We start from the raw sequence: 27,963 nt of genomic DNA, 5'->3' as shown, positions 1-27,963 counted from the left end.
TCAGCTGACTGTCTGAAGCTGTCAAGACTGTATTGTGCGCCCTCCTCTCTCTCTCTCTCCGCTCTGTTCTCCTCCTCCTCTTCCTCTATTTCAGCGCAGAGTCCCTCTCCGATTGGAAGAGCGCTACGGATCCAGCCTTTCGCCTCGACGACGTCACAGTGCGCTATAAGATAAAGCGCTGGCTGGCTCCAAGCGCAGTCTGCTGGATACCAGGGAGTGGGAGAGAGTGCGAGAGGCGAGCCTTTAAACCTCTGCGGTGCAGAGCTGGAAAAGCTGCCTTTCAGCGAAAATCAGACGCCCTATTTACTCTGCTTATTTGCTCCTATTATTTTCCTGGAGAAAAAAAAGGGACTTACAACCAAGAAGTTGCAACGAGGACTGGTGCCCGTCTCAGCGAACAAACGTGGTATTTCTTTTGCTTTTTTTTTTTGCTTTTTTTGTAATTATTATTTATGCTGATTCAATTTTTTATGTGAATACACTTCTACTGAAGGGACTGAGGTTTTACTTTTGCACTGAGACGCACTGCTTTCTACCTCCTGCCTGGTCGCTCTGCCAGATTATCCCAGCAGAAGTAGGCTATATGACGCAAATCGTGTGCAGAGCATTAGTCTGAAAGTTTTCCTCCACTACTTTTTTTTTTTTTTTTTCGTTTTCCTTTTTTCCACCAATCACACGGTGTTTCATGCTACAGCAAGTCAGTGCGCAGCGGTGGAGGAGCCAAAAGAACTATTGCATGAAACAAGAAAGGAGAGAAGAGACGCTGATTAATAAGTCAGTTTTTGCGACGCTTGCAACTACCTTTGCATATCTGCAAAAGAGTCGAGACAGCAACATGAGTACAGAGCTGAGCATGGGTCCGGAGCTACCCAGCAGCCCTCTGGCTCTGGAATATGTCAATGATTTTGACCTGATGAAGTTTGACGTGAAGAAGGAAGGCCTGGCCGGGCTGGAGCGCAACGGGGTGCGCCAGTGTAACCGCCTCCAACCCCAGGGTTCAGTGTCGTCCACCCCCATCAGTACACCCTGCAGCTCGGTGCCCTCTTCACCCAGCTTCAGCCCCACAGAGCAGAAAAACCACCTAGAGGAGCTGTACTGGATGCCGAACAGCGGGTACCACCAGCAGATAGACCCGCAAACGCTAAGCCTGACCCCGGAGGACGCAGTGGAGGCCCTGATCGGAGCCACAGGACACGGCCACCCTCCGCCGCCGCATGTGCAGCAGCAGCTCCAGCAGCAAGGCGCTTTCGAGGGCTACAGGGGCCCGCATCACCACCACAGCCACCACGGCCACGGCCAGCAGCACCATCACCCGTATGCGGGGGGCATCCCACACCACGGCGAGGAGCTGTCCGGGCACCCGGGCGGACACAGCCACCCACACAGCCAGCATCACCATCACCACAGCCAGGACCCCGACAGCCCGTCTCCGGTGTCCCCAGACTCCCACCAGCCGCTCCATCACCACCGCCACCACCACCACCACCATTCACACGGCCACCTCAGCCAGTCGGGGGGCCACCACGGCTCCGGGGGCGGACTCAACGTGGAGGACCGCTTCTCCGACGACCAGCTGGTGTCCATGTCGGTGAGGGAGCTCAACAGACACCTACGGGGCTTCACCAAGGACGAGGTCATCCGCCTCAAGCAGAAGAGGAGGACCCTGAAGAACCGGGGCTACGCGCAGTCCTGCAGGTTCAAGCGGGTGCAGCAGAAACACGTGCTGGAGAACGAGAAGACGCAGCTGATGAACCAGGTGGAGCAGCTGAAGGCAGAGATCGGCCGCCTGGCGCGGGAGAGGGACGCCTACAAACTTAAGTGTGAGAAACTGACGGGGTCGGGGGCCAGTAACGGGTTCCGCGAGGCTGGCTCAACCAGTGACAACCCTTCATCACCAGAGTTTTTCATGTGAGTTGTCATAGCCTTTTCTTGTGAACCCCCCCCCACCCTCCAACCCACCTTCCTCACAACAAACTCTCCCCCCCTCCACCTTTCCTTTCTCCACAAGTGACTGACTGGCTGATGAGCGAAAACGATAATAATCCACACCTCCCATACTGTTTATGATTATACGAATAACGGTAACAATTATATTCATATTAGAAGAATAATCCATCAAATAGTATTCTCATATATTACTCATCTCTCCATCCACGTGTCAACTGAGATACAAAGAGCAACGTAGTGTCTGACCAGTCGCAGAATCTTTGTAGATTAGTTGCTTGTAGTGAAGAGACTTTTTTCTTCTTCAAAGAAGAGGATCGGCTGATGAACTTTTTTTTCCTCCTCTCTCGCTCTCTTTTGAGGCTACAGCTTTTAAATAATCTGTAAGTAGTGTGGGATGGCGTCGAGGCAGTTGTCTTGTAATTTTGTTCTCGAAAACGATGACACTGTTATGAAACAACGAAATAGGCCTGTTCGTGGCAGCCTGCAACTCATCAATGAGACTCACATTCAGACAAGTGGGCCCCGTAATCTGAGATACAACAAAAGAAAAAATCTCCAAACAGCAAAAGACTCCACTTTATGCAAAAATTTAAACTTCTGTCTACTAACCCGTCACGGGGTGGGTGGGTGGGGGGAACGTTTTATGCAACATCTCATTGATTTATTGCCTGCTTGGTTATATTCGAATATATATTGAAACAAAAAACTGCATTAAATATTAATCCTGCATGCTGGACATGTACGGTAATAATTTCTATTTTGTACTTTCATCTTCTCGTGTATATTAAGAGCATGTTGTTGATCTGCGCTTCTCCATAGTTTTTTGGGGGTTTAGAGAATTGCAGCGGGGACAGAACAGCAGGACTGCCGGTGCAGTATCATATGGTGTGGGTTTCTTTGAGCTTGTAAATATTATGCAACCGCAAAACTGCACAACAAGATTGAGGAGGCTGGTTTGAACTTCTTTCTTTCTTTGTGTTGTGTTTTTTTTAATTTCATTTATTTTTTACGTTTGTTTGTTTGTTGTTGTTTTTTTGTGTTTTTTATCATTTTGGGGGTATTGATTTAGAGAGGAGTGCATTTTTTCAGTTGCATTTAAAATACAACAAACTTTGTGTGTCAAGTGCACTTTTGGATAATGATTTTAAAAGTTTTCATTTTGAATTTTGTGCAGACCTCCCTCCAGGAAGACATACTATGATACTATATTGTAATATTATTCAAGGCAGGCCTAAAGTGCAAGAGTTTTTAGAGCAGTATCTGGACACATGTGACACTGAGGAGACAAACATGTGGCCACGATATTATTCCACCCAGAGTGCACAGTCCAGGCATTTGCGCATCAAGTTTTCTACATAGTGGGTCACACACACACACACACACACACACACACACACACACACACACACACACACACACACACAGAGGGCCAGTGCCCTCTGTCGTTTTGACTCTCACAAAAGTGTTGTCTGCCTTTCTATTAACTCTTTAACAAACCACATCAAACCCAGAGTAAACCTCATCCTCTCATTCCAATTGGCGGCCACCTGTAGCACATTTTTCACTGGGCCTATTAAGGATTTATATTTTTAACAATATTTAGGAAAAAGTGCGACAACGTACTCGTCAGGGGTTTTATGTAGAGTTAATATTTAGATAACACAAGCGTTTTCATACAAAGTTTGGACTGTTAATGCTCTATATGTGTTTCCTGATTTTTTTTTCTGCCGGTCAGTAAAAAAGGGGATTCAGGTTGTGCAAATTCTCAAAATGAAAACAATATGTATGTTATGTAATATGTTCTTTTTCGTCTGTTTTATTATTATTTGATGATTCTGGTTCTGCTGGCCAGATGCATAGTTAAAAGTTTTTATTTTAATGATTTAAATTAACAAACTGTTGGATCATATCGAATAAGCATGGTGCTTGCATTTGAACCTATTGTTGAGAAGTCACGCATTTAACAATCTTTGGTTTATTACTGATTCAACTGTGTTGAAATGGAACTGAAACTGCAGCAGCGGGTTGTTGTTATGTTTTCGCCGTTTCCGTGTACTTTGCGATGATGGGGATCAATTTTCAATCCTGTTTATATAAATAATAGTTAAACACTTAAATTTGAACTGTTCCATTCAGGCTGGTTTCTGTTTTGTCTTATTTTTTGGTTGTTTTTGGAAGAAATTGTTTCCTATTTTGCTTATTAAAGTCATTGAAATGGCAATGATAACTTCTCAGACTTTTTTTTCTCCTGCAGTCATAGGAAAGATCTGTGATATGATATCATACCAAAACCAGGCGCAGACTGAGTCACAGTAAAAACATATTACCAGTAATTAATATTCCCACACACACTGCAGAGACAGTAGCGCCAGGGTACACTCACTTTACTGCCAGTGATTAAAAAGAGAGGAGGTTGTTGATAGCAGGCAGCCACAGCTCTCACAGAAAAAGAGGCAGACTGTGGTGCAGTTTAGGGGAAATTATCTTCTCTCCGCAGAAATAATTTGGGCTGACCTTTAACTTGTTTGTATTTCATTCATCCTTGGCGTTTATTTTATTTTCAGCCTTAAGAATGACTTTGGATCAAAGCCTACTGGCCCACTGTGATTAGATCCCAGGGTCTGGCCGCTCATGAGGCTCTGCAGGGAGATTCCTGCACATGCTGCTGGCCTCTGCTGGCATGCTGACTTCTGCAGAAACCCCGCCGTCACAGGAGCGCACGGTAAAAGGAGATCTTTGACCTTGCAACATACCGGAGGAAAGAGATGAAAACCTCACATTTACATTAAGTGGTACATTTTCTCTCGTTTTTTTCTCGCCTTTTTAGCTTTTCGTCGTGCATGGCTTTGAATTCACTTAAAGGCTCAATCTTGCTGGTTCTTACTCAATTCGAGTCTTTAAAAAAAAAAAAAAAAAGTCCGCCCCTGTCGCCTAATGCGCTGAGCCTTACTTCAGCTTCAGAATAATCCCCCCGTGCGCGCCTGCGGGTGTGATATTGTTATGTTAACATTAATAAAATTTATGATTGCCATGTGTCAACACACTGGCTCTGTTTTAGCAGTCCGTATCCCTCTAATCGCTGCTACATCGTTGCTACATGCAAATATGCGCACAGAATATCTGGGACTTCATGTCATTGATTTGCTTTACAAATGAGCTGCAGCGTCGAGGGGGAAGAAGCGTCCGTGACCTGGACGCACAAAAACAACAACAAACCCAGTCGCTCTGTAAAACGCGTGTCCGGATATAGTAAGAGGAAAGGATAGAAGTACAGTAGAAGAAGAAGAAAGGAGTAAGTGTTGAACTGGTCCCGGGCTAGAGTTTCTGGTGTCAGAACATTATCTGCCCCGTGTCTGCACATTCTCAAGGACAAAACCGCTAGGCACAGACTCAACCAATGAGACCCAAGGAAGGCGAGTCTAGTTTACACACACACACACACACACACACACACACACACACACACACACACACACACACTGGACAGCCCTTGCAGCCTGGGGGCACGAGTGCAGCTGGGGTGAACCAAGAGAAAACGGCCTTACAGTTAGGATAATAACCAAAAAAAAGAAAACAAAAAAGTGTTTCGTTATCCATGGGGGTCTTTTTCACCCTCTGCAGATTGGATATAAAAGCTGCTGTGTGGGTCAGACACACAGAAGAGGGAAAAACTGCCATTCTGCAATATGTGCAGTATCATATGGTCTAACATGACTTCAGAGCTCAACGCACAGGCTGATGTTCAGCTGGACGTGCAGAAACAAAAGAAAAAGAGTCTGAAAGTGATCACCAAGGCCTGGGAGAGAAATCAAACATACAGCTGCACAATCATCTAAATTCAGTGTCTGAGTCACCACATCGGCTTAAATCGTTGCATCGAGACATCTCAAAGAGTAATCAATTAATAATTAAAAAAATGTATAATCATAAACTAATACACACAAATGGATGTTTTAAAGAGTACCTGTGACATTTTGCTGTATTATCGATGATTGTGTGTCATCATTAATGTTGCAGAAATAATAGCCAGAGGACGTTTTATCAGTTTCCTCCCTGCAGGATGTGTTTAAGAGTTTGCAAAAAAAAAAAAAAAAAAAAAGCCAATGATGTGTTGTACTTCATAGAGAAACGCATAATGGAACATTTTAAAAGGAAAAGGAAAGTGAGAGTAGTGGAGAAAAAGGCAGATGGGGAAAGTAGAGGAAAGCATCAACCTCAGCTCAGCGGAAGAACCAAGGACACAGTGACCAGGCGTACTGTAATGATTTTAGTCTCCGATCACACATTCACGCCCCCCCACAGAGATCCTATCTGCATTCAGCCTGCTCTGCCAGCCTCCACCTCCAGCTCCTTGTATCAGCAGCAGCAGCAGCAGCAGCAGCTCTGAAGGGCCCGGGGATGACAGCCCTGAACCTGGCCTGCTTCTGTTCACCGCCTGGACCTCAAAAACATTTTGAATCTCGAGGCAGAAAGGCCAACGACTTGTGAAAACTGCCTGAGTGCTGGTCTCAGCCCTGCTGCAGGTATTTCAAAGCCCTTAAAGAGTGTGTGTGCATTTCTGCCTGCTCTATACGTTCAGACCCTAAACACCACAAAGTCATTTGCATCCTGCATAATTTGTATAACAGAAGTGAGGTAATCTTTTTTTTTTTTTTTTTTTGCTAATTTTATCGTATTTGCTCCATTCACAGGGCCACATGTGCTTATTTTAATTACCACCAGCCTTTGTATGGTTTGAACTCCTCCTGCACTATCATGTTGATTTAATTACTTTTAGATAAAATTCCATTTAGCTGTATTACACACACACACACACACACACACACACACACACACACACACACACACACACACACAGGCTCACGTATGTACACACACACACACAGTCCAGCCCACTGCTACACCAGTGGTCCATTGACTTTCATTGGAAGTGACTTCCCTGCTACTCTAAATCACAATGATTTCCTGGGGAATTAAAGCAGGCTTTTCCCAAGAGACACACACTAGAGAGCATTAACCAGAAATGGAGGGGGGTGTTTCAGAGTGTGTGTGTGTGTGTGTGTGCGTGTGTGTGTTAGTGTTCACCTACCAATACAAACACTATGAGAATAGTGTATGAAAGAAATATGTTGTTGTGATCGGTCTTTATCTATCTGTGTTTTAATTTATACTGCTGAGTGTTGTCAGACTCTCCTTGGCCTTGAAAATGTTTGCTTCTGTTTTCCAAGTATTCACTATGTCTCGTACGTGTGTGTGCGTGTGTTTCAGACCGACTGTTGGAATCTCACAGTTTTCAGCGCACTGGACTGGAGTCAGTGGCAATCAATCTCCACCATCCTCTTCTCCTCGTCTATTCCTCATCTCCCTCTCTCTCTCTCCATCCTTCTTCTGCTTCTTCTCTCGCTCAGTCCTCAGCCGAGCCTGTCTGGTCCTGTCTGGAGTCCAGATCATGACAGCATCACCGCGTCTGTTATTTATCTTCGGCCTGTTACACAAAAGCAAAAACACACAACGATTTACACTCACAAAATAAGCACATCACTTCTTTGACTAACAATGCACAGACTGTACTTTCTTACAGTGTGTGTTACATCTTCTTCATGTACACAGCCACACATATTATATACAAAAATACAAATCCAACTTTACCTTGCCAAGAGCTGTCTCCACTAGTATTTAAATTTAAAATTTGTGGTTACTTGTTTTGCATTTGATGTGGAAAATTGCAACTGGCAGAAAATATTATTTTACACATAAGTGTGCCCACTGCTTGACAGTAAATCTACAACTTTATTATAAATGTATGTTCATGTAACAATGTAATTAAATCAGCACAGGTGATAATATCTGCAAAGGCTCTATTTTCCTCACAGTTGCAGACGAGAAGTCGCCGCTTTCCGCTGACCTCATCCACCACAGCCTTTCTTCGTGATGAATTTGTACCTTCATGGTCACAACCAGTCAATGGTCTATATGATGGATACCTATGGCCATGGCCGCAGAGAGTCGATGAAAGTGACCCATGTGTACATCTCTGCTTCCGGGATATGAAACCCAATTCCGGGTGAGATTGATCCATGTCTGGCCACTGCAGGGATAAGGCCAGGGGGGCAAGATAAGAGCAGACACCGAACAGTCAATGATACGTTTGAACCGTCAACCTCTACTGCAAACAGGACGCTGCTATTGTGACTTTTAAAGGTATACAAACCATATTTCATCAGGATGTGTGAAAGGCACTCAGAGTTGTTAAAGCACTGCTGGCGTACACTAAAGATCACTAGTGAAGGAAGTATCTCATACTTAACAAAATCTAATATTTTCAACTAAATAAATTAACAATTAAAAATGTCTATATGCAGAAAACTAAACTAAACTGTCCCTTGTGAATGGCATACCAGTGTTTATGGTGTTAAAACAGATATATGTAATCTTTGCTGAGCGGCCACTGTTTGCATTAACAGCTGTTTACTTACCACTAGCATCAACGTTAGCATCAAATTTTATTTTGTTATTCATAATGAGCTGTGTCACGTAGAGCAAGGCCAATGTTAATTCCTGTTTTGCTTAAATTTCTTCTTTGTTCAGAATTAAGGATCTTTTGATCTTTGGACCAATGATTGAAAAAAAATCTTCAATGTGAAGACATTTTTTCCAAAATCTGGGAATATGTGACGCACTTTTGCACTTATGTCTGACAATTGGTTTCTAACATTTCATCAAAAATGATCTTTATAGCCATTCGTCTTGGTTAAAAATGTCTATAAAGATTATGCTCTATTAAATGGTGTGACGTCGATGTGTAACCTAGCAGTCAGTTAACTCTGCTGCACCTGCACTGCCTTGCATGAGCGCTGTCTGTGTGCTTTGTGCATGTGTACTGTATCATCTCCACTCTGTGTACGGTGCTCTGGCCTGTTGTCGCCCTAAGATGTGAGGTAAATAATTGAATGGATCCATTAATAAATAAAGTGCATGGGGGGAAGAGGAGAGGTGGGAGAGACAGGTCACTCATCTTTACAATCACTGTGCAGGGAGTGGCATGACTGCAAACACATCGCCACTTCTCCCTGTCTGTCTCGCTCTCTCTCTCTATGCTGCTTTTCTCTCAAAGAGTTGTCTGGACATAATAAGCATTAGCTGTAGTGAACTCCGACTGTGAGCTCAGAGCAGGATGTGGCATTTCAACACATTTCCTCTCTGATCCACTGGGACGAGGCTACTTCCTGTAAAACAGGTGGAGGGAGGTAACATGGAGCTACCACCACCGCACCAAGCCAAGTCTACCTTCGACCTAGCCAAACTGTTCCAGCAGGTAAATTACAGCACTGTTGTTCTTCTATGCTACAGCTGGTATTCAATATAAAAACTTGCCAAGGGAGCTGTAAGCACAAAGGCAAATTTGAACTTGTGGTTTTGAACCATATACAATTTTAAGAGGATTCATTATCAGCTATTGAAAAACTGCAGTAGTTTGCTGAAAATATGTTTCCTGTTAGATGCCTTTTTGGCTGACGATAATTTTATTCTTTGTCTTCTGCCTCAGGAGCACTTACACAGAACCAGACTTTAGTAGTTTTTTTTCTGCCCGTATTTGTCTGCTTTTTGGGAAATAAATCAGAAAATGTAATTCTGGGAGCAAACACCAAATGGAGTTTGAATCCAAGTTCCACCGACAAATCAAAAGAGCAGGCCTCAAAATCACGTCACAGCTCTTACATGCCCAGAAAGTTTTTATTCTGTCTTTACTAATTCTACACTAATGCTCACTCACTGCTTTCTGCTTTCTCTCTCACCCATTCACCCAGTTCTCGCATTTGCTCTCTTGCTTTCCCCTTGTTTTCTCTTTCTCTGTGCCTTCTTTTTTATTTTACAGCCTGATCTCTATTTAGATTTCCTCGTTTGGAGTTGCCACAACGCTCCCCACTGCCAACATCTGTAAGTGGTTTGGAGGAAAGAGACACTATGGAAAAACATCAAAAAATAAAAAAGAAGCAGAACGGCACTCCACTACCAGGGTTAGATAGAACAGAGGCTGTGAAAAGGATAGGCCGTGCTCTGACTGACTCCAAGTATAAGCTTGGCAGTGGAGGGGGGTGAGTGTCAGGGAAAGACATACATACCTCGCAGTGTACTGTATGCCTTATGGCACCTGCACACACTGTACTGCAGCTCAGGGGCGCAGAGGCAGCGTGTGGAGTTCTTGAGACCCCACAGTTTGGGGTTTACTGGGGACTGACCTCAATCACGTGTCGGGTTTTAGGCAGATTGGACTTAAGCTGCAGCACTTTTAAAGAGATTATGTTATTGAAAGAGATTAGGGGAAGTAGATACATTGAAGGGAGCTAATGAGGGGTTTCTCCCTCCCCAGCTGCCAGCCTAATTCTGTGCTCACTGTCCTGTTGATAATACACACTACAATAGTATTACTGTGGCATTAGAGGCTTTACAGTGTCGTGGCAGTGACAGCCACACAGTTGATAGTGTGGTAGGGGTTCAGACGGCTGTGTGTTGCCTTTACTGTATCATTTTGTGTGTGAGCATGTGGCTGCTCTTTATGCACATGTGTTAGGGCGAGAGAGGAGAGTTTGTGTGTACAGTAGGGTCTCATTAGGTAATGAGGATGATTACGCTGCATTAGGTGGTGGAGAAGAGAGGCAACAGCCACAGGGTGGGAGGGGAGAGGGGAACATGTGTCTGTGATTTGCGGCATAAGCACATACCATTTAATTGACACAAGCTCTCTCTGCCGCCTGATTGGTGCAGAGCTGTCCTCTGCGCGTCTTCTTGGCCCTCTCCGTCCTTGACTCGGAGGTCAGAGAGACAGATGTGGTGTGAAAGGGGCGGAGTAGGGGAATGCAGCGAGTGTGGAAAGGTACTGGGCTGACAGTCGGCTGCGGCTTCCAGCCCAGTCAGTACCTTAAGAGGCAGAGAGTGGAATATTGGACCCGTGCAGAAGTGTTTTGTAGGTCAGCCTGTCGCAGCCATGTAAAGCAGAAGCAGAAGATGGAAAGGTTTTGTCTGGGAGTCCCCATGACAGATTGTTAAGTAATGCTATATGAGTCGTCTGAAGGAGCAGTTGAGAAACTACCAGAGTATAACCCAGCATAGAGGAGCAGTTGGCTGCATGTGTGAAGAAAGGCTTCCCTTTGCATGGAGCTGCCCTCTCTATTCCCCTTCTATAAGTAGGCAGGTATTTTTACCAAGGATAAAGTGCTGACCCAGTCTCAGGTAATTACACCCCAGTTGGGCTTTGGCACAGACATGTCAGGGCGTTGCTGAGTGCACCTTACACCCCAGCTACGGGTAAACCACACTTATCTCACTATTTACAAGCCGGTAGAGCCTCGCTCCACAGGACAGAGAGGGAGGGGGGCATACCTTGGCAAGGCCTGGAAACCTTTCTCCTGGCAAAGGAACACTGACATCCCAGCCCCCATCAAAGAACAACAGAAAGGACACAAAAGAGATGAAACTATATTCCTTATTTATGCAGAGCATGTAATCAAAGTAAGGAAAAAAGCAACAGAAACACTGCCAAACAAGGAGAGGGATTCTGGCAATGTTGTGCCCATGTGTGGTACATTTCCTGGCACGAATTCAATCCAATAATCCGTAAGAGGGTTAAGCATGTTATAATCACTTCTAACATAATAATGTTGAATGATCATGAATGATGCATATCTTTCTTAGAAGCGGGTTTTAAAGAAAATAATGGCTCCATTAACGCGTCAGGATGTGTTGATGACTTGAGAAGCATGACAACGCACAGAGTTGTGATTAACATAATAATGTAATTCCGCCATATGATCTTATCTAAACATACAGCACATGAAGGTATTTAAGGTCTGCAGCTTGGCCCAAAGCCAACAGAACCTCAGGGTATTTGAACTAAGGCTCATTTACAGGCTCAACCCTAACATATAAACACTGATCCTCAGCAAACAAAGGAACAGTTTCATATACATTTCAGTATTAAACCCAAAATGATGAAGTGAATAAGGTGCAATGATCATTTTGTCTTCATTTCATCACACACACACTCTTAACACACTCACCAAGAATGCTGGCAAGTCAACAGGTTGGAACTTGCTCACTTACTAAGTTTGACTGTTTTGGATAGATAATTATAGAGAATATAAAAACAATCAAATAGGCGAGGCAGAGAGCTTAAAGGGCACTTTTGTTATTTCTCTCACATCACGCTGAATTGACTTTTGGTTGACTTTAAGATGTTGGCTTCAGGCCGAAAAAGGTTTTTTAGCCACCGCGCCAGGCCACTGCAGCGTTTGACATAAATTGTTTTACTAGCTTCAGAAAGATGGAGGGTTCAAATTATGATCACTTTGAATCATTCCATTTAACACTGATCCATCTTTTCGCAAAGGCTGGACCCAAAACCATGATAATAAAAGCACACTTCACCACCACAAAGCAAAGCCATTACTTTGGTGTTTCATTTATTATAACCATACCCTGTATTTAATGCTGTTGTCAAGATGACATTAGCCCCAGTTTAGCCTCAAATCCATGTATAGTCCCACTACGCGATGCCTTTGAGAGAAAAGTCTGCACTGGAAGCAGCGAACATGTGTTTTTCAGACTTTGTGTGTGAGCAGAGCAGGAAATCTTTAGACCCTGTTGTCTTTAGTAGAGACTTTCTCCAGTATCTATATATCTTCCCTCCCATTAAATGCATGTTCTATGGAAACTATGTGCTGTGTGTTGCTAGGCAAAGCCGGGGCTAAGGGAAATGGCTGTGGTCAGACCATAGTCCTTCAGAGAGGAGAAAAGAGCAAACCAAGGAGAGGAGGACGGAGAAGAAGTAAAAGTAAAGAACTTTCTGAATTTGAATCATTCACCTATGAACGCACGCACACGTATGTGCGAGCACACGCATGCACGGAGGCACGAACACGCTTGGGCTGTTCCAGCTGAGGTGCTGTGTGTAATAATACGCTGGTGGGAATGTGCCACTGCACGTTAATTCTCCCTTCACGCTTGCGTTGAGGAACACAGAGCCTCTAATTGATGCTAAACAAACTGCTGACCCAGACTCAGGATGAAGGTCTGTCAATGATGCACACGCACAAACACACACAAGTACACAAACCGTAAAATGTAAAAATTTGCACCCACATTTACAAAAAGTGAATATGCTCAACGCATCTGATGTTTCATGGCTGAACACTTCTTTTTTTCTTTTCTTTTTTGCGTAGCATGAGAGGCTTTATAGGTGCAGAGCTTGAAAGTCACATGCAGAAGAATGAAATCCTGAGGTGGCACTCTGCAATGCCCTTGGATGGATTTTTGGAGGAACATTTGGGAATGTGTGTGTGTGTGTGTGTATGCCTGTGTTAGGTGACCCTTGTGGTGGGTGGGGGGCCTGAGAAGGTAAACTCCTACTCATCCTTGTCACACAGAAACACAGGCACACATACACACATGTCGGCCCCTAAAGGAAGCTCCAGGGAGGCACAACGACGCCTTTGTGCGGGCCAGATTTCCCATGTCTCCCTGCTCCAGCACACAGATAGATCATCTCAGTATAGCCTGCTGTATGAAGGGCAAGTGCATGCACGCCGCGGAGAGAGAGAGAGAGAGAAAAAAAAGGGAGGGAGAAAAAGAGTGGGAAAGAAGTCACAACCCAAACCACTTCTTTCCTTTCTCTTTTCACATTTTCCCCTTGTCTCTTGTCTCCCATGTCTTTACCCCTCTCTCTCTCTCTCTCTCCCTCTCCCTCCATACCCTCCCCCCTTTTCTCTCCCCTCTCTCCGCAGAGGAATCCAGTCTCTCCGTTGGGATTGGAGCTCTTTGAAGGTGATCCAGAACTGTACTGCTCGCTGCCTCCGCTGCCGCTGCTCTCCTCCCTACCTCCCTCCTTCCATCTCCCCTCTACCCTCCCACCCTCCACTCCCACCTCTCAGCCCTCAGGGGGCCTGGATCCCGTTCAACCAAGAGCAGCCGTGCTCCAAATCCAGGCCTGGGCTTAGCCCTCCTGCCGCAGGCCTCACTGGCTGTCCCACTGCACCACAGAGAGACAAGGGGGTGGGAGGCCTGGCAAGAGAAGAGTAAGGGAGGAGGGGTGACACAGGAGGAAACTGTGAGGTGTGTTTGGTCACATTCACGTTTAACATTTCAGACAGAGAGAGATTAGGAGGGGTATGCTGCAAAGTCTATCCAAGCAAAACTTTTTCTAAACCCAGCTCCCTCTTCTTCCTGGTCATCTCTCCGCTTTTCTCTCGCTCCTTCACAAAACTGTTTATTTTCCCTTTCATTTCATCCTCACACTCCCTCCTTTTTCCATCCCACTTCCCCTCTCTTCCCTCCATCCCAAGGGCAAGCTCTTCATGGACTCGTCAGACTGGTTTCTTTGGCACACCTCGAACACACAAACACGCACTTGGGTGCCAACATACACTCAGGCACATACCTCTTCATTTTAACAGAGGGTCCTTCACTCAATGCCTCAGAGTGGAGCAGGAAAAAGACAGAGAATGACAAACAGACAAGGGAAGAAAAAAAAAAGAGAGAGAGAAGAGGCAGATAAAGAGAGGGAGTGAACTGTGCATTCCTTTGGCTTGCCTGGCTCGGGAGCACAGGAGACGTGTTGCTGGCTGTTCGGTTTATTATCCCCAAGCCATATGGGTTGGCAAGCTTTTGGGGCGTGGTGGAATACATTTGTGTGTGTGTGTGTCAGGGTAAGGCCACGAGTGTGATTGTACTTGTATTATGTCTTTTATCACCTATAGTGCATATCTGTGTGTGTTCCAGGCCACAACAACCTGAGGAAGCACACTTTCAGGTTAATAAAACATAAAGCGCTTCCAGTGCCTCTAAGCTGACATACCAATTCACACCACACATTTATTCACATGCACACACAAGCAAATTTATACAAGCTGGTAATTTCAGCTATTTGTGACATAAATGGTTTAATTGCAATTTAATTGTGATCACATGCTGGTATGGTACCATGCAGTTCATTCGAGATACAGCTCTATTCGATATTAGAGGAGAATTCTGGTTTCTTGCAAACGGGATCTGTTTTTGTAGTTGTGTGGGAACACAGCGACGACAATACGACAAAGTCCAACAGCGCAAAAACACACATATGGTCAGATGATCAGACGGGTTGTGATCAAGCACACAGATTAGCCAGATTAACTACGCCACCTAATGTGAAGGTAAAACCCAAAGTCAATAATAATCCCTCTGCAAACATGTACAGATACAATAAGTAACAGATGACACCTGTGTATAGTTACACAGCTGCTATGTGCTTTAAGTTATGGTTAGGGGTTATTCAGTTGTATATCTACATCTGCATTGGCCTCTAAATTAGTGAGTGTATTAAAGGTTAAATTCCTTTCACAGGTATGTCAACATAATAGGCCAATAAAAGTTGATTCTGATAAATATGATGATCTGAGATGAAGATGACTGTAAAATATGATAGTTACAGTATTCAATTCTACTATTCACTTTTTTTTTTCTCCTGCAAGTTTGGTATTTATCTTAAAAGTATATGATTATCTTTTTCCAATTCAATTTATCTGTATAATGCCAATTCATATACTATTATGGCACTTTACAGGATGAGGGGAAAAAAAAAACCTCCCATCTGTCTCGACTGGTTGGGACCTGTCTCTTAGTAATTACATGTATATATAGCAAATTTGCAAAAGCAAATACATTTTGAAGGAAACAGTGGTTTGTCAACATAGTCCAGCTAGCAAGTAGGAAAAACTGTTAATTCTACAAAGAGATTAGATGCAAAACAATAACAACACATAATGCCCACAGTAATATTAAACTTTTTATGGTTGTGGTTTTGTTCAATTCAAAAAGAGTCATTACTGTCTTGAACTTAAACCACCATCTTTCCCCAACCTTAACCAAAGAGCTTTTGTTCCCTGAACTTAACCACACTCAGAAGTCTGGATGTGAACACCAGTCTCTGAGGTCAAATTCCTGCAATTCGTAGCCTCACAATCCACTCAGATCACCTCTCTGTAACTCTGGTGGTGGACGTTAATGTGGTGTTTCATGCACTCAATAAAAGATTTGCCTCTGAACATATTCCAGACAGTAAATGTTTTTTTTGTTTTGTTTTGTTTTTTAATCATAACATAACTGGAAAACCACTTTAGTGATCTATAAATGTAAATTCCTTAGAGACCTGGTCAGTATTCCCAGTTCTCTGCTCCGTGACTTTTATGTTGTTACTCCCAATGGTTAAACTTACAGTAAGACTCAACTTGTAATAACCTGGAGTTTTCCTTTTAACAGCCAATCAGCACATTCTTTATTTTCTGCATTCCTCAGTTATTTCCCACATCCATTGAAATTCTTCTGACTCCGTTACTTTCATTTTAATCATCTTTTTCTGGCTTCTCCCTGTTCTGCCCCTTCAACGTCACAAGGGTCAGAAGCGGTGTGTTCACTATGTGTGCCCGACTGGGACTGGTGCTGAAGGTGTGTGTGTGTGTGTGTGTGTGTGTGTGTGTGTGTGTGTGTGTGTGTGTGTGTATCTTGTGAGAGCGTGTGCATATGTGTGTGTACGTGGAAGGAGCAAGCTATCTATAGCCTGTGTATCCCTGGGGATTTGAGTCTTAAACTCCATATTCATGACACATCACTGTGGGGATTAGAAGGGCATCATCAGATAGAGGGGCTTACGTCAGCGGGCACACTCACACACACACACACACTCACAACACACACGCACAAAACAGATGCACACTCTCAGCAGCAGTCTCACCCTGGAAAGCACAGCATTTACACCTTCCAGGAAGTTCTGTACTTATTTCTAAAGGAAGTGCTGTTCTTCTTTTCCTCCACAGATCCATGGTTCTAAACCAAAGAAAAGACAGAGGAAAAACACCGTCTGCTGTTACAACTGCTGTGTTATAACAGAGCAGCCAGGAGGATTGCTTTGTATCACTAACCTGAATAGTTCAGTGTTAATTTGAGCAGTGATTATTTGCCTATTTGAAACTAACAGCCTCCAGTGTTCAGCTAGCACTGCCAATTCAAACACTTTGAGTTGGACCAGGGAGTGCAAATTGTTGAGACGGGAACAAATCAAAATGTGTGAGGTGGAGTTGGAAGTGGAGGGGCGTGCGAAGGGGGGGGTGGGGTTAGGGGGGTTGATTAAGGCCAAACCACGTGGAAGCGGATCTGTCGGGGAGATGCAGAGGGAGGGGAGGGGGTGTTAGCATAGGCAGCATGGATCTGTGTTGTGATTTGTTTGTTCATGGCTGTGTGTGCATCCATCTGTGTGTGTTCTTATCTGCTCTGGTCCACAGCAGCAGGGGCATCAGAGGAAGCACGGCCTTTCCTTCCTGTGCCTTTCACACTGTCACAACACAGACCAGACATAAAACCCAGCAGCTCTGTCCAACATATAGAGGGAAAGCGAGAGAGAGAGGGGGGGGAGGATGGGGGAGTGGGGTTGGCTTTTGAGCGCAGAACATGTGCGTGTGATTTTTTTGTGGCGTACAGCACATACCGTTTAATTGACACAATCCCCTTCTTCTGTTTGGCACAGAGATGTGTTCTGCTGGGAGGCAAACGGGGACATATTGAAGGCGAGGTTCATGACACAGTTGAGGTGACGGGGGGGGTGGGTGGGGGGGGCTCGCAGCAGCAGTAAAGGGTGCTGGGACGATGGATGTTCACTATGGGCTGGTGCCCTCCATGGGGGAGCTGGGGAAGGACACCTCTCTACCTCTGCATCCTGCACCTGACTCTGGCAGGCAGCCATCCCCCCCGCTTCCCCCGTTTTCACCCTGTGCTCTCCATCCACTGCTCAGCAGCACCTTAGCTTCCCTCAGTCGTCTGTCTCAGAGTTGTCAACAGCGCCATCATTCACAGGCTGGGATACACGATGAAGCCAGGGAGGCCCACTTAACTCTACTACAGCTTTGCATGAATAACACAGTAATATGAAGGAGAACTGGAGGCAACGTCCTCCAGTTCTCCTTCATATTATCTGCTATATTACTGTGTTACACCTGCCTCTAAATGAACTGATGATAAATAAATTCTTAGAAAGTTTTAAAGAGAGCTCCTTCACTTACTGTAAGTTCACGAAACAATGTAGAAAATGTTACTCAAGGTTACCGAGATGGGCTATGTCATCTTTTACACCTTTATGAAATGAAACATTAACCTTCGTGAAGAGTGATCTGCATTACCTTTTTTTTCCCTGGGTAAAAGCTTGTTAGTCGTGAATGACGTTTACATTAGCTTCATCATCAGTTATTTGACATATCGCATGCATTTGACTTATCTACTCATGTGAATGGCGCCTCCAACAGTCTGTCAGATTTCATACATGCACTGATCCCTCAGCTACATTTACAAATGCTGTAGTAAAAAATGTTTACGTGTGACCGTTCCCAGCTTGTCATTCATCAAATGTAGTGTATTAAAATGGTTTTTAATGACCACATAATGTCTTCTACTCAGTGTGATTACTATGTCAGCGAGAAAAAAGTTTACATAGCATTTTTATAATAATAAGAGGATAAAAATGAGTATATATTGAGTTGAACTCACCTATCGTAGTTTTAAAATGTTTAAGCTGAAGGCACTACATGTTCTCTACATTTTCAATTGAGTGATTTCAATTCAAATACTCACCACAGTCCTGAAAGATGACTGTGGAGAGTTTAGTTGCTTCTCCTTTGTTGAAGACAGCAGGTATATCCGGCTGCAGGTACCAATGGCAAAATGCAGTCACGGCAAATAAAGCTTATGAAAAAAAAATCTTTAAGAGTCTCCTGAAGCACAATCCACTTCACTCTGCCACTGATGTGTACATTGACTACTGTATGTTTAAATAATTCTTGTTTTGCTAATAAAAAGAAATGCACTTCACTTTGCTGACTTCCTAATAAACAAACCTTCTCAAAACCACCAGACATCACCACAAAACACGAGGGTGCTACACACACAAAAACAAATGCAGTGAAAAGAAGATATATCAAGCAAATGCACATTTATATCACTTATATAAGCTTTCAGACAGACGTCTATAAAGAGATGTATACATTACAAAACCTTCTAAAAGGATCTGATGAATGTTAATTGTGTGTATGAAACACATGAGCAGCGTTCGCAGGAATGAATTCGAGGCCATGGAAGAGCACACTATCCATTTGTTCTAACAGATTCATTATGAAGAAGTAATATTACAGCAATCCCATGGCAGGAAAAGAAACAACATACTCACCAACAAAATGCACAAATTGTACAGTACAAACAAAGGAAAATACACACAATATATAACTTTGGGAAACAGGGACAAGCTGTATATACTGTAAATGTGTGCACATGTGTTGGTGTTGTAGTGTGAGTGTGTGTGTGTGTGTGTGTGTGTGTGTGTGTGTGTGTGTGTGTGTGTGTGTGTGTGTGTGTGTGTGTGTGTGTGTGTGTGTGTGTGTGTGTGTGTGTGTGCACACGTGTGTACACACACAGAAAACTCTTTCCACAGAGTCCTGCGGTGGGAACTGTGCCAAACCAACACTTCATTTCAATTTCAAATCTGAGGCCTGACTTTGACCTTTCAGCACAAAACTAGTTACGGACTCTCTCAGCTTCTCTCTCTCTCTCCCTCTGTCTGTCACTCTCTCCTGCTCGTCTGTTACGCTGCTTGTCAACACACTCTCCTCGCCTTCATCCTGTCCACAATTTCAATGGGCATTTTATATTTCTTCCTCTCTCATTTTCGACATTTACACCTTGTCTTCTGACGACTTCCCAAGTCTCCTTATCAGTACCCGTAGGTTGGACTTGTACAACTCATCCTTGGTTCCTTCCTGTTTCCTTCAACCTGCCTGTCCCTGGGAGTTCTTCGGAATGGCACCTTTCATCATTATGGGACATTGACACATCTGTTGTCGAAAAAATGTGACAGCATTCCTCTGTGCCGTTAAACCGTCAACGCCGATTGTGTGAAAAAGAAGAAGAATGGAGGTAGGAGGGAAAGTGAGAAAAATGAGAAAAAAGGGTGTGGGTAGAGCAATGAGTATGAAAGTAGTCAAGGCGCAATTTATAAATAATTACACCAGGAGCCAAAGTCAAATTTATGTTTAGCACCACTAATGATGCCAAACATGGCGGCAGGTATAACTTCAGGAGTTCTTTGTTTGTTTCTGGATGTGATAACCAGGGACAGAAGAGCAGAAGAAGATTTACAATCACTTTATAGGTTTTCTGATCACCAAATGGCAGTTACACAACAGTAGTGATGGAGAGGGAGGGTGTGTTGCTCTGTGCCAGAGGAAGGGCGTGTGAGTGTAAAATAACACCAAAAACTACACCAAAGGAAGAGAGGAGATGGAGAAAAAGAGTGGGAGGAAAATGGGAGATGGAGTGGGGGGGGAGTGGGGGAGAGTACCCAGGCGGGTGTTCCAAAAACCTGTCAAGGTATTTCCTTCTGCAAACACAAAATTTGTGGGACTGTACAGTAGAGGCGTGCCGACACTCACACATACATAAAATCCAGCACATTACGCTAAAAATACGCAGCAGTGGTCAAGCACAACTTTGATTTAATATATTCTTTGATTAGGTAGGTCTCAAGCCAACTCCTCTTTTCCTGCGCAGCAGTGTCTGCTGTCCACAGCTGCACGAACACACACGCAAACATACGCACGCACACACCAACTTAATGAGCCATTCAATACCCCCACAAGCTCCCGACTTCGTGAGCCTCCTCACCAATGTCCAAGCCCCTCGGTGTCTCATTCCTTTAACACCCCCACTCCAGATACACTCACACACACACACACACACATATAATTCCTCCATTTGGTAAATGTCTCGTCACTCCTAATTCCACCACGCATATGCCTCCATGCTCTCACATAAATATGTACACACCTACGCACACACAGACACACACTATGTCCCACTGCTCTCCTTCTACACCAGCTGCAGTCCACCCAGTGTGTTTACATAGTCTGCTGAACCACGACGGAGAGGGGGAGAGGGAGAGAGAGGGAGACAGAGAGAAAGAGAGTGGATGGACGGAGCAGGGCTGTTTGTCTGAAGGGGCTTTCCTGTTCTCGCAGGAAATGGTAAAAGAGGGGGAAACCAGGAGCAGGAGAGGCTAAAGCAAGATGAAAATAAATGAGACAACAAACCAAATCTTGTGAGAGTGAGACCAGAAGAACGAGGAGAAGGAGACAGACAGTAGCGACATAAAGGTCACAGATGTAAACATCTGTCCTGCAAACCACAAGGCAATCATGATCTCCTCTCCTCTCCTCTGCCGACACTTCACACACACACACACTTCCCGCTGAAAGTTATGTCACAGATTAGACGGTTATACAAACCTACAGAGTGTTATCACAGCTATGTTGGATTTTGGTTTTACCACCCGTGGTTGTTGACTCACAAGCTAAAGCTCAGTGTGGACTGTGGTCGCACATGTCCCGACCTTTCCCACCATTATTTCTAAATCAAATCAACAGACAGCTTTGGCTGGATGTAAATGATAAACCTATGGTGTGTGTGCGTGTGTGTGTTGCAGTGCAGTGTTATGCTGCCAGTGTGGTAATGTCGGGTGGGTATGTGGTGTGTAGTTTGTGACTTCTGGTCATGGATGGGGTTAACAGTGTCTGCCACGTCTGGCTGTCTAGACCCGATGACTCAAAATGTGAGTCCATGTGCATGTTTGATGGCGGTGGTGGAGGGAAGTAAACAACTATGAATCACTTAATATTGATTCAAAGCTGCTAATTACTCCTCAGTATCCTCAGGTTAGGAGTGAAAAACTGGATTTTCTGGCGTTTTCAGGCCCTCTCGTTCTCCCTTGTTCTTTGATTTTACCATTACTTTTCCTCTTTCACCTTTATCAGAGTAGCATCTGCCAAAGGATGGCCTCTTATGTTGGGTGACTTAAGAGCAGAGTCCTCCAATGAGACAGCTAGCGTTGTGTTAGCTTGGTTTGTCTTGTGTTTATACCAGGTCCTAATGTCCAGGCAGGAGGATGTTGTGAAAATCTGGCCATCACAGAGACTCTCATAAAGGCTATTTATGGTGTTGCACTCAGTAGTTCACATGAAAAGTGAACAACCAAAATAACAAAATACAGAAGTTCGACTCTTGTTTAACCTCTTGCTCCCACACAACCCGCCAGTCAGAACATGAATGTAAAATTGTCAGTTCCAGAAAGACACAGAGATAGTCTGAACTGCCTGACTGAAACAGTGTGGAGAGTTTCTGAAGCCATTCAGTCCAGCACTTCTGTAGAAACACACTGGCAGCTTCAGCGTTATTCAAGTGTTTGCATCTGCAGCTCAACAGCCACTTAATCACAAAGTTCAAATGCGGAGAGCTGCTGCAGGTCAGAATGTACTGTCTGTAACTAGCTAAAATTGCATGCACTTTCATATATGTGCATTTGCAAGTTCAATCTTAGCATCATTCCTTTTAGGTAAACTAATTAATGATGGTCAACAGTGCGTCTGATATGTGCTATTAAATATCCAGTGAGTTTTGTTTAGACATTATTGGCTAAACTGGTTATAGATTATATAGATTATAGGTATCACTGTGCCCTAAACAAACTGCACATAAGAATTTATAACAGCATCTGAAAACCTTTTGCCCCAACAGGCCTCTAACATTAAAACTGGGGCCTGTATGAGACATTTTTGCTGTTTTTCTACAACATGTAGCACTTTGAATGCCTCTGATAAGAGATGACTGTTTTCAGTGCCACAGCATGCTTTTCCCTCCATCTTCAATTGTGAAGCAAGTACCGTAAGTGAAGTTTAGGGGCAGGCACAAGTGTGTTAAACTAGACCAGTGGAAGGCTCCTCTACCTTCCCACCTGTTTCCCTCCCCTCTTCCTCTCTTTACCTCTAGTCCATGCTATGTGCAGTCATTTCCCATGAGTTATCCACCTCTTACTGGAAGGCACTCCTCCTCCTCCTCCTCTTCCTCCTCCCCTCTCCCCCGTCAAACAGTGCAGCCTCCTGCAACAGCCCCTGCCACATTCTTTCATCTATAGCTCTTCCATAATATTTTTTTGTCTCCCCCTTCCTTCCCACTTCCTCCCCCTTCTAGTCTCTGTACTGTACAGTATGTGTAGCAAAGTGCACGGCCTCTCAGCATCTTGTTTGACCCATGATAAGGATTGGGGTCACGGTGGAGGGGGCAAATATTGTTGCTCAGTGGGGCATTGCGCACACTATTCTGCTCTTTTTCCACTGAATGCATGAGACATACATGAAACAGTGAAAGTGGGAGAGAGTGTATGAGTGAGAGGTGGCGAGAGACAGAGAGAGAGAGAAAGAGAGAGAGAGAGAGAAAGAGAGAGTGGGATGCGACATATAATTGTGCTCTAATGAAACATAAACAGTGCAGTCTGAGGGAGTGTGTCTGGGCAGGGGCCCCCGGCCGGCCTAAAGGCCTAAAGGCTCTGCTCTCTAAGGCTCTTAATTATGACTGAGGAGGTCAGTCACGCCTCTACTAACCCGCCACCAAATACTCTAAGTATTGTAAACACTGTCTGTGTGTTTGTGTGTTTGCGTGTCTCTCTGCGAGTCTGCATGTTTATGTGCGCCGCGTGCGTCAGAGAAAAATACAGAGATTGTTGAGTGTGCGGGAACCAGCTGGTGTGACTTTCTCCCGCCCGCCCCGATACCCACTGTACAATGACAAACCTAATTGCAGGTGCCCACCTGTCTTTTTTACGCTCCGTGGTGGTCAGATTTAAGCAGAACACTGGTCTCTTTTATAACCTTGTACTTTTCTTTCTTCAGTCCTAGCAGGAGAAGAGCAGCTGTCACCTACCTCTTGTTTCTGAGGTCAAGGAGTGACCGTCCTTTGTGTCTCCTGTGTGTCACTCTCTCGTTGGGAACTCCCATTTTCAGCCAGACCTGAAAATCAAATTTCACAGTTCAAATACCAGATTATTCTCAAAAGACATAACAAATTTAGAAATGCATATTTCAGTTTCTTTTGTAATCTAATTGTGTTGATGTTTATTTGAAGCAGGTGTGTGGCCATACAGAAAGCATGTGTGGGAATGTGACTTGTGGCCAAGCAAGGTTTAACTAACAGAGGGGTATTCCCTGCCAAACAGTCTGCCCACAAAACCCAGACTAACTAACCTCAGTGTCTGGGTGGCTGGTCTGAACCTCGCCGTCAAAGTCCTAATCAGCCAGCACATTACACACTATTATGGTTACAGCAAGAGAGGAAGAATGAGAGGGGGAGAGCGAGAGAAAGACCAAGGAAGAAAAAAGAAAGAAAAGAGTTGTTATTGTTGCACAGTTGTTTGTTAGTTGTTTTTTCTATGTTGTACAAAGCGACAGGCACGGTTTCAAACATGTCTTCACTTTCTCACACTCCTTTCGTCTCCTCTATTTCTGTTTATCCCTCTCCCTGTCAACGGACAGGTGAGACTACAGGAGCCAGCCAGGAGGCCCTGACCCTTGACCTCTCATCTCTAACCTTGGATCATCAGCTGGGTTGTTTCGGGTGGCCGGAAGATTTGACCTGACCTCGACCCTTACAGTGACCCCTGCTCACTGACAGTTGTTATTTGCCTGCAACAGTACAAACTGAGCCTGAGAACAAGAGAGGGTGAGGAGTGGTGGAGGAAATAGTTTAGGTCTGTTACTTAAGTTAAAAGAACCAATATATTGATGTGAAGATGCTCGATTAGAGGTCAAATCCAACAAATAATGATTTTGTAGTGTAATGTGATTTCGATAGTTGCAATAAAAAAGCAAAGAGCTGCTACTATGATAACTTTTCTCAAATTGTCAGGGTGTTAATTGTTGTAAATGAATTGATCAGCTACTCCGACTGGACCTCCTGGATGGATCGTACAGAACCTTTAACAGTGTACTTCCACCAATGCAGACCCCTGCTCCATTAGGTTTGAATCCCCACTAAGGATCACAAGATAAATTTAGCCATATGTGCGATTATTAATGGGGCGGGAAAGAAGAAGAAACAAAACTCTGCTGAACACATTTAGAGTTAATTACTTTTCTCTGATGTAAAAATGAAAGGGAAATTACTTAATACAACTAACAACTTTTAAATAGTTTAAACTTGAAAGGGGCTCAGTTTACACAGCTTTTCTTATAAGTCAAAACATTTGGGGATTATTAGCTTATCATATGTTTTTCATGTGAAATCTTGATTTGAAAAGTCAAATAAATGTGGTGTAGTAAAATGAGCAGTATTTCCTTCTGACTTGTAAAGAAGTAAATACTATAATGTTCAGTCTCCAAATAGCACATTAGCGCAGTACTTAAGTAAATGTACTTAGATACATTTCACCACTGGGGAGAGGAGAGGTAAACAAGCCCCCACAACACACAGCTAAAGAGTGTGCAAAATGCCTCCTCTACATCTCTAATTGCATGTTTTCTCCCCACATACCTGTAATTACACTCTGCCTACCACTCATCTCTGTCTCTGAGGCAACACTCACGCTAACCATAATGAAGCATGGCTCTAATGATTTACAACTGCTTAGCATTAACACATACACTCACAGCTACAGACATTACCACTGACAGTGAAATTATATCTTTATCAAGCCAGTCCAAATTATGTGAGATTGAGTAAAACATATATTCTACGAACGGCAAGTTAGGCAAGATCTTTTTGTCTTTCACTTAAGATTTTTAAATATTTGAAGAGATCAACAGTATTAGGCAACAGTGGTATTAAGGCCTACTGGAAGTTCTCTGTCAGCTCGACGTCAGGCCGACAAATATGTAATGGAAAAGTGTTTGTCCTTTGATTTATTTACATTTGTCCTGACTGACTGACTGCATGCGCCTCCCAAGGACAGAACTTTCAGGAGAGAAAGTGTGCGTATGTGGACTCATTTGCATAAGTAGGCCATTGGTTCCTAATGGAGGCGTTTTGTTCAGGCGTTAACAAGGTGTCTCGCTGGGGCTCTCGTTCATTCTCTCGTTCATTCGTTCCTTCCTGTCGTCCGCTGACTCTGACATCCAGGCAATCAGTGCTGCATTTGGGCTCTCTCTTTGTGTGATTTACGAGCTCCCAGATTCATTTAAAAGCCATTGTTCTCCTCTGACGGATACCACGGCCCCCTCCGCTTCCACACTCTCGCTTGTGGACGGCACACACACACACAGAGACACACACACACACTTTTACACAGCCGCCGCTTACTTTATCTCTCACTCACTCACCCACTTGCTCAATCACTCAGCACATACACACACGGTGCCCATCTATCATGGAGCGATGCAGGGGGAGATTGTTATCCCATACCAACCATATTAACCCACAGATCCCCAGCAGTGGCTGATCCAGCAGTGAATTAAGACAGAGGATGAAGAGGGGAGAAGAGAAGAGAAGAGAAGAGAAGAGAAGAGAAGAGAAGAGAAGAGAAGAGAAGAGAAGAGAAGAGAAGAGAAGAGAAGAGAAGAGAAAAATTTGTTCTCATTCATATTTTCATTCATATCTGTCATCCACTTTCTTAATCCACAAAGTACAGATGACGAAGAGATGGCCAAACGCCTTCTGCCTCCGCTCATCTCTTGTTTTGCTGAAGAAGTCTGTCTGTCAGCGAGGCATCTGTAAATGCATCAGGACACACCTGCGCTTGATTAAGTGTGTTTAGACTGCAGATGGAGGGAGGAGGGAGGAGGAGGAGGAGGAGGAGGAGGGGGTGAGGGGCAATTTAGAGAGCAGAGGTTTTATGAGAGTAATCATCTCCAATAAGGCCTTGCTTGGGAATCTCAAGCCCCCGCCCTGCACACACACTGTGCCTAATGTACACCACACACATACACACTCACACACACATTAAGACACACACTTACACCTTCTAACCCTCACACACAGAGATCCTTTATGCCTCTTTGTTCATTCTGAGGTTTAATAAGAGCCAACTACATTTTAATCTCATTCCTCATAAGTGGACAACTTGTATTAATTCTCCGAGATGAGGACAAGTCGGCCTCCCACAAAGCAGGCTGTTTTGAGTTACAGCCTCCGCTCTGCGTTTGTGTGGGAGATTAACTTCTCTCTCCGAGTTCATATTTTCATCTGGGCCTGACTATGGCCAGAGGGAGAGTGGTGAAGAAAAAAAAATAGAGAGAGCGGGCAGGCTTGGAAAAGACATAATGTTGTTACATCATTTAATGACATTATCTCACATGCACACATGTGAGTGAATACACACACACACACACACACACACACACACAGCAAGAAGAAAATCTGATGAGTTCTCACAACCATTAGGCAACTAATTTACTTTATATGAAAAGTGAAAGATGTTATCGCACAGTTGCGCGTTCCAAGCGCACACCTCCGTCCTCCGTGATGAAGCAGTGATAAGATGAACAGATGGATGAGGGAAGAAGAGTGTGGAGTTGTTCTCCTCTCCTTTACCTTTTCACTGCCACATCACTGGTCTGATAACACCTACTGTGGAGCTAAGTTTGGTCTGCGAGTTAAAAAGGTTCCCTGTGGAGTTTCAGACCACCAGTAGCGCTATGAAGCTGTTTCTCAATTAGTGGGTCCCTGTTTTGTTTCTCTCATGACCACACATGAGAATGCAGCTGCATGCGCACATGCCCTGCCAGTGGTGCCGCTGAACCAGAGACAGAAATAAATAAAACATAATTTGCTAATTGATTCAGCGTGTTTACAGTCTAAAAAAAAAAAAATCAATATCAAGAAAAAAACAGATCAGTCATGCGTTTTGAACACCACCACTGTTTTTTTTCTTTATCTGTGATAATGCTGCATAATTCATCTGTGATTGAATTGTAATCGCAGGAGCTGCATTTTTTTTTTTTATTAAGGTAACGTGTCCCAATATTGTTTTGCATCAACATGAAGATGTAAAGGGACAAGTTTGTTTGGTCTTAAGACGTAACAAAATCTTTTAAGTGAAGATGAAAAGCAAAAATGACTGCTCCAACTGAAAACGCAATCTCATATTGCACTTATACTATATGCACATATAAGTGACATATAAAGACA

General features: G+C 44.0%; 1 protein-coding gene across 1 annotated transcript; it reads left to right on the top strand.

Moving 5' to 3' along the window:
• Nucleotides 1-209: 209 nt before the first annotated feature.
• On the top strand, nt 210-4,148 carry mafba (MAF bZIP transcription factor Ba). Its single transcript, XM_083976356.1, has one exon. The coding sequence runs from the start codon at nt 686-688 to the stop codon at nt 1,910-1,912; it is 1,227 nt and encodes a 408-aa protein (XP_083832482.1). The 5' UTR covers nt 210-685; the 3' UTR covers nt 1,913-4,148.
• Nucleotides 4,149-27,963: the final 23,815 nt, after the last annotated feature.

This window comes from Trachurus trachurus, assembly GCF_905171665.1.
Source record: "Trachurus trachurus genome assembly, chromosome: 7".
NCBI classification, from domain to species: Eukaryota; Metazoa; Chordata; class Actinopteri; order Carangiformes; family Carangidae; genus Trachurus; species Trachurus trachurus.
The sequence above is the reverse complement of the archived record's forward strand: the minus strand, read 5'-3'. Positions and strand labels throughout refer to the sequence as shown.

Bases quoted from the DNA above. Each gene is read 5' to 3' on its own strand.
- mafba (XM_083976356.1), top strand. From the start codon at position 686: ATGCTACAGCAAGTCAGTGCGCAGCGGTGGAGGAGCCAAAAGAACTAT.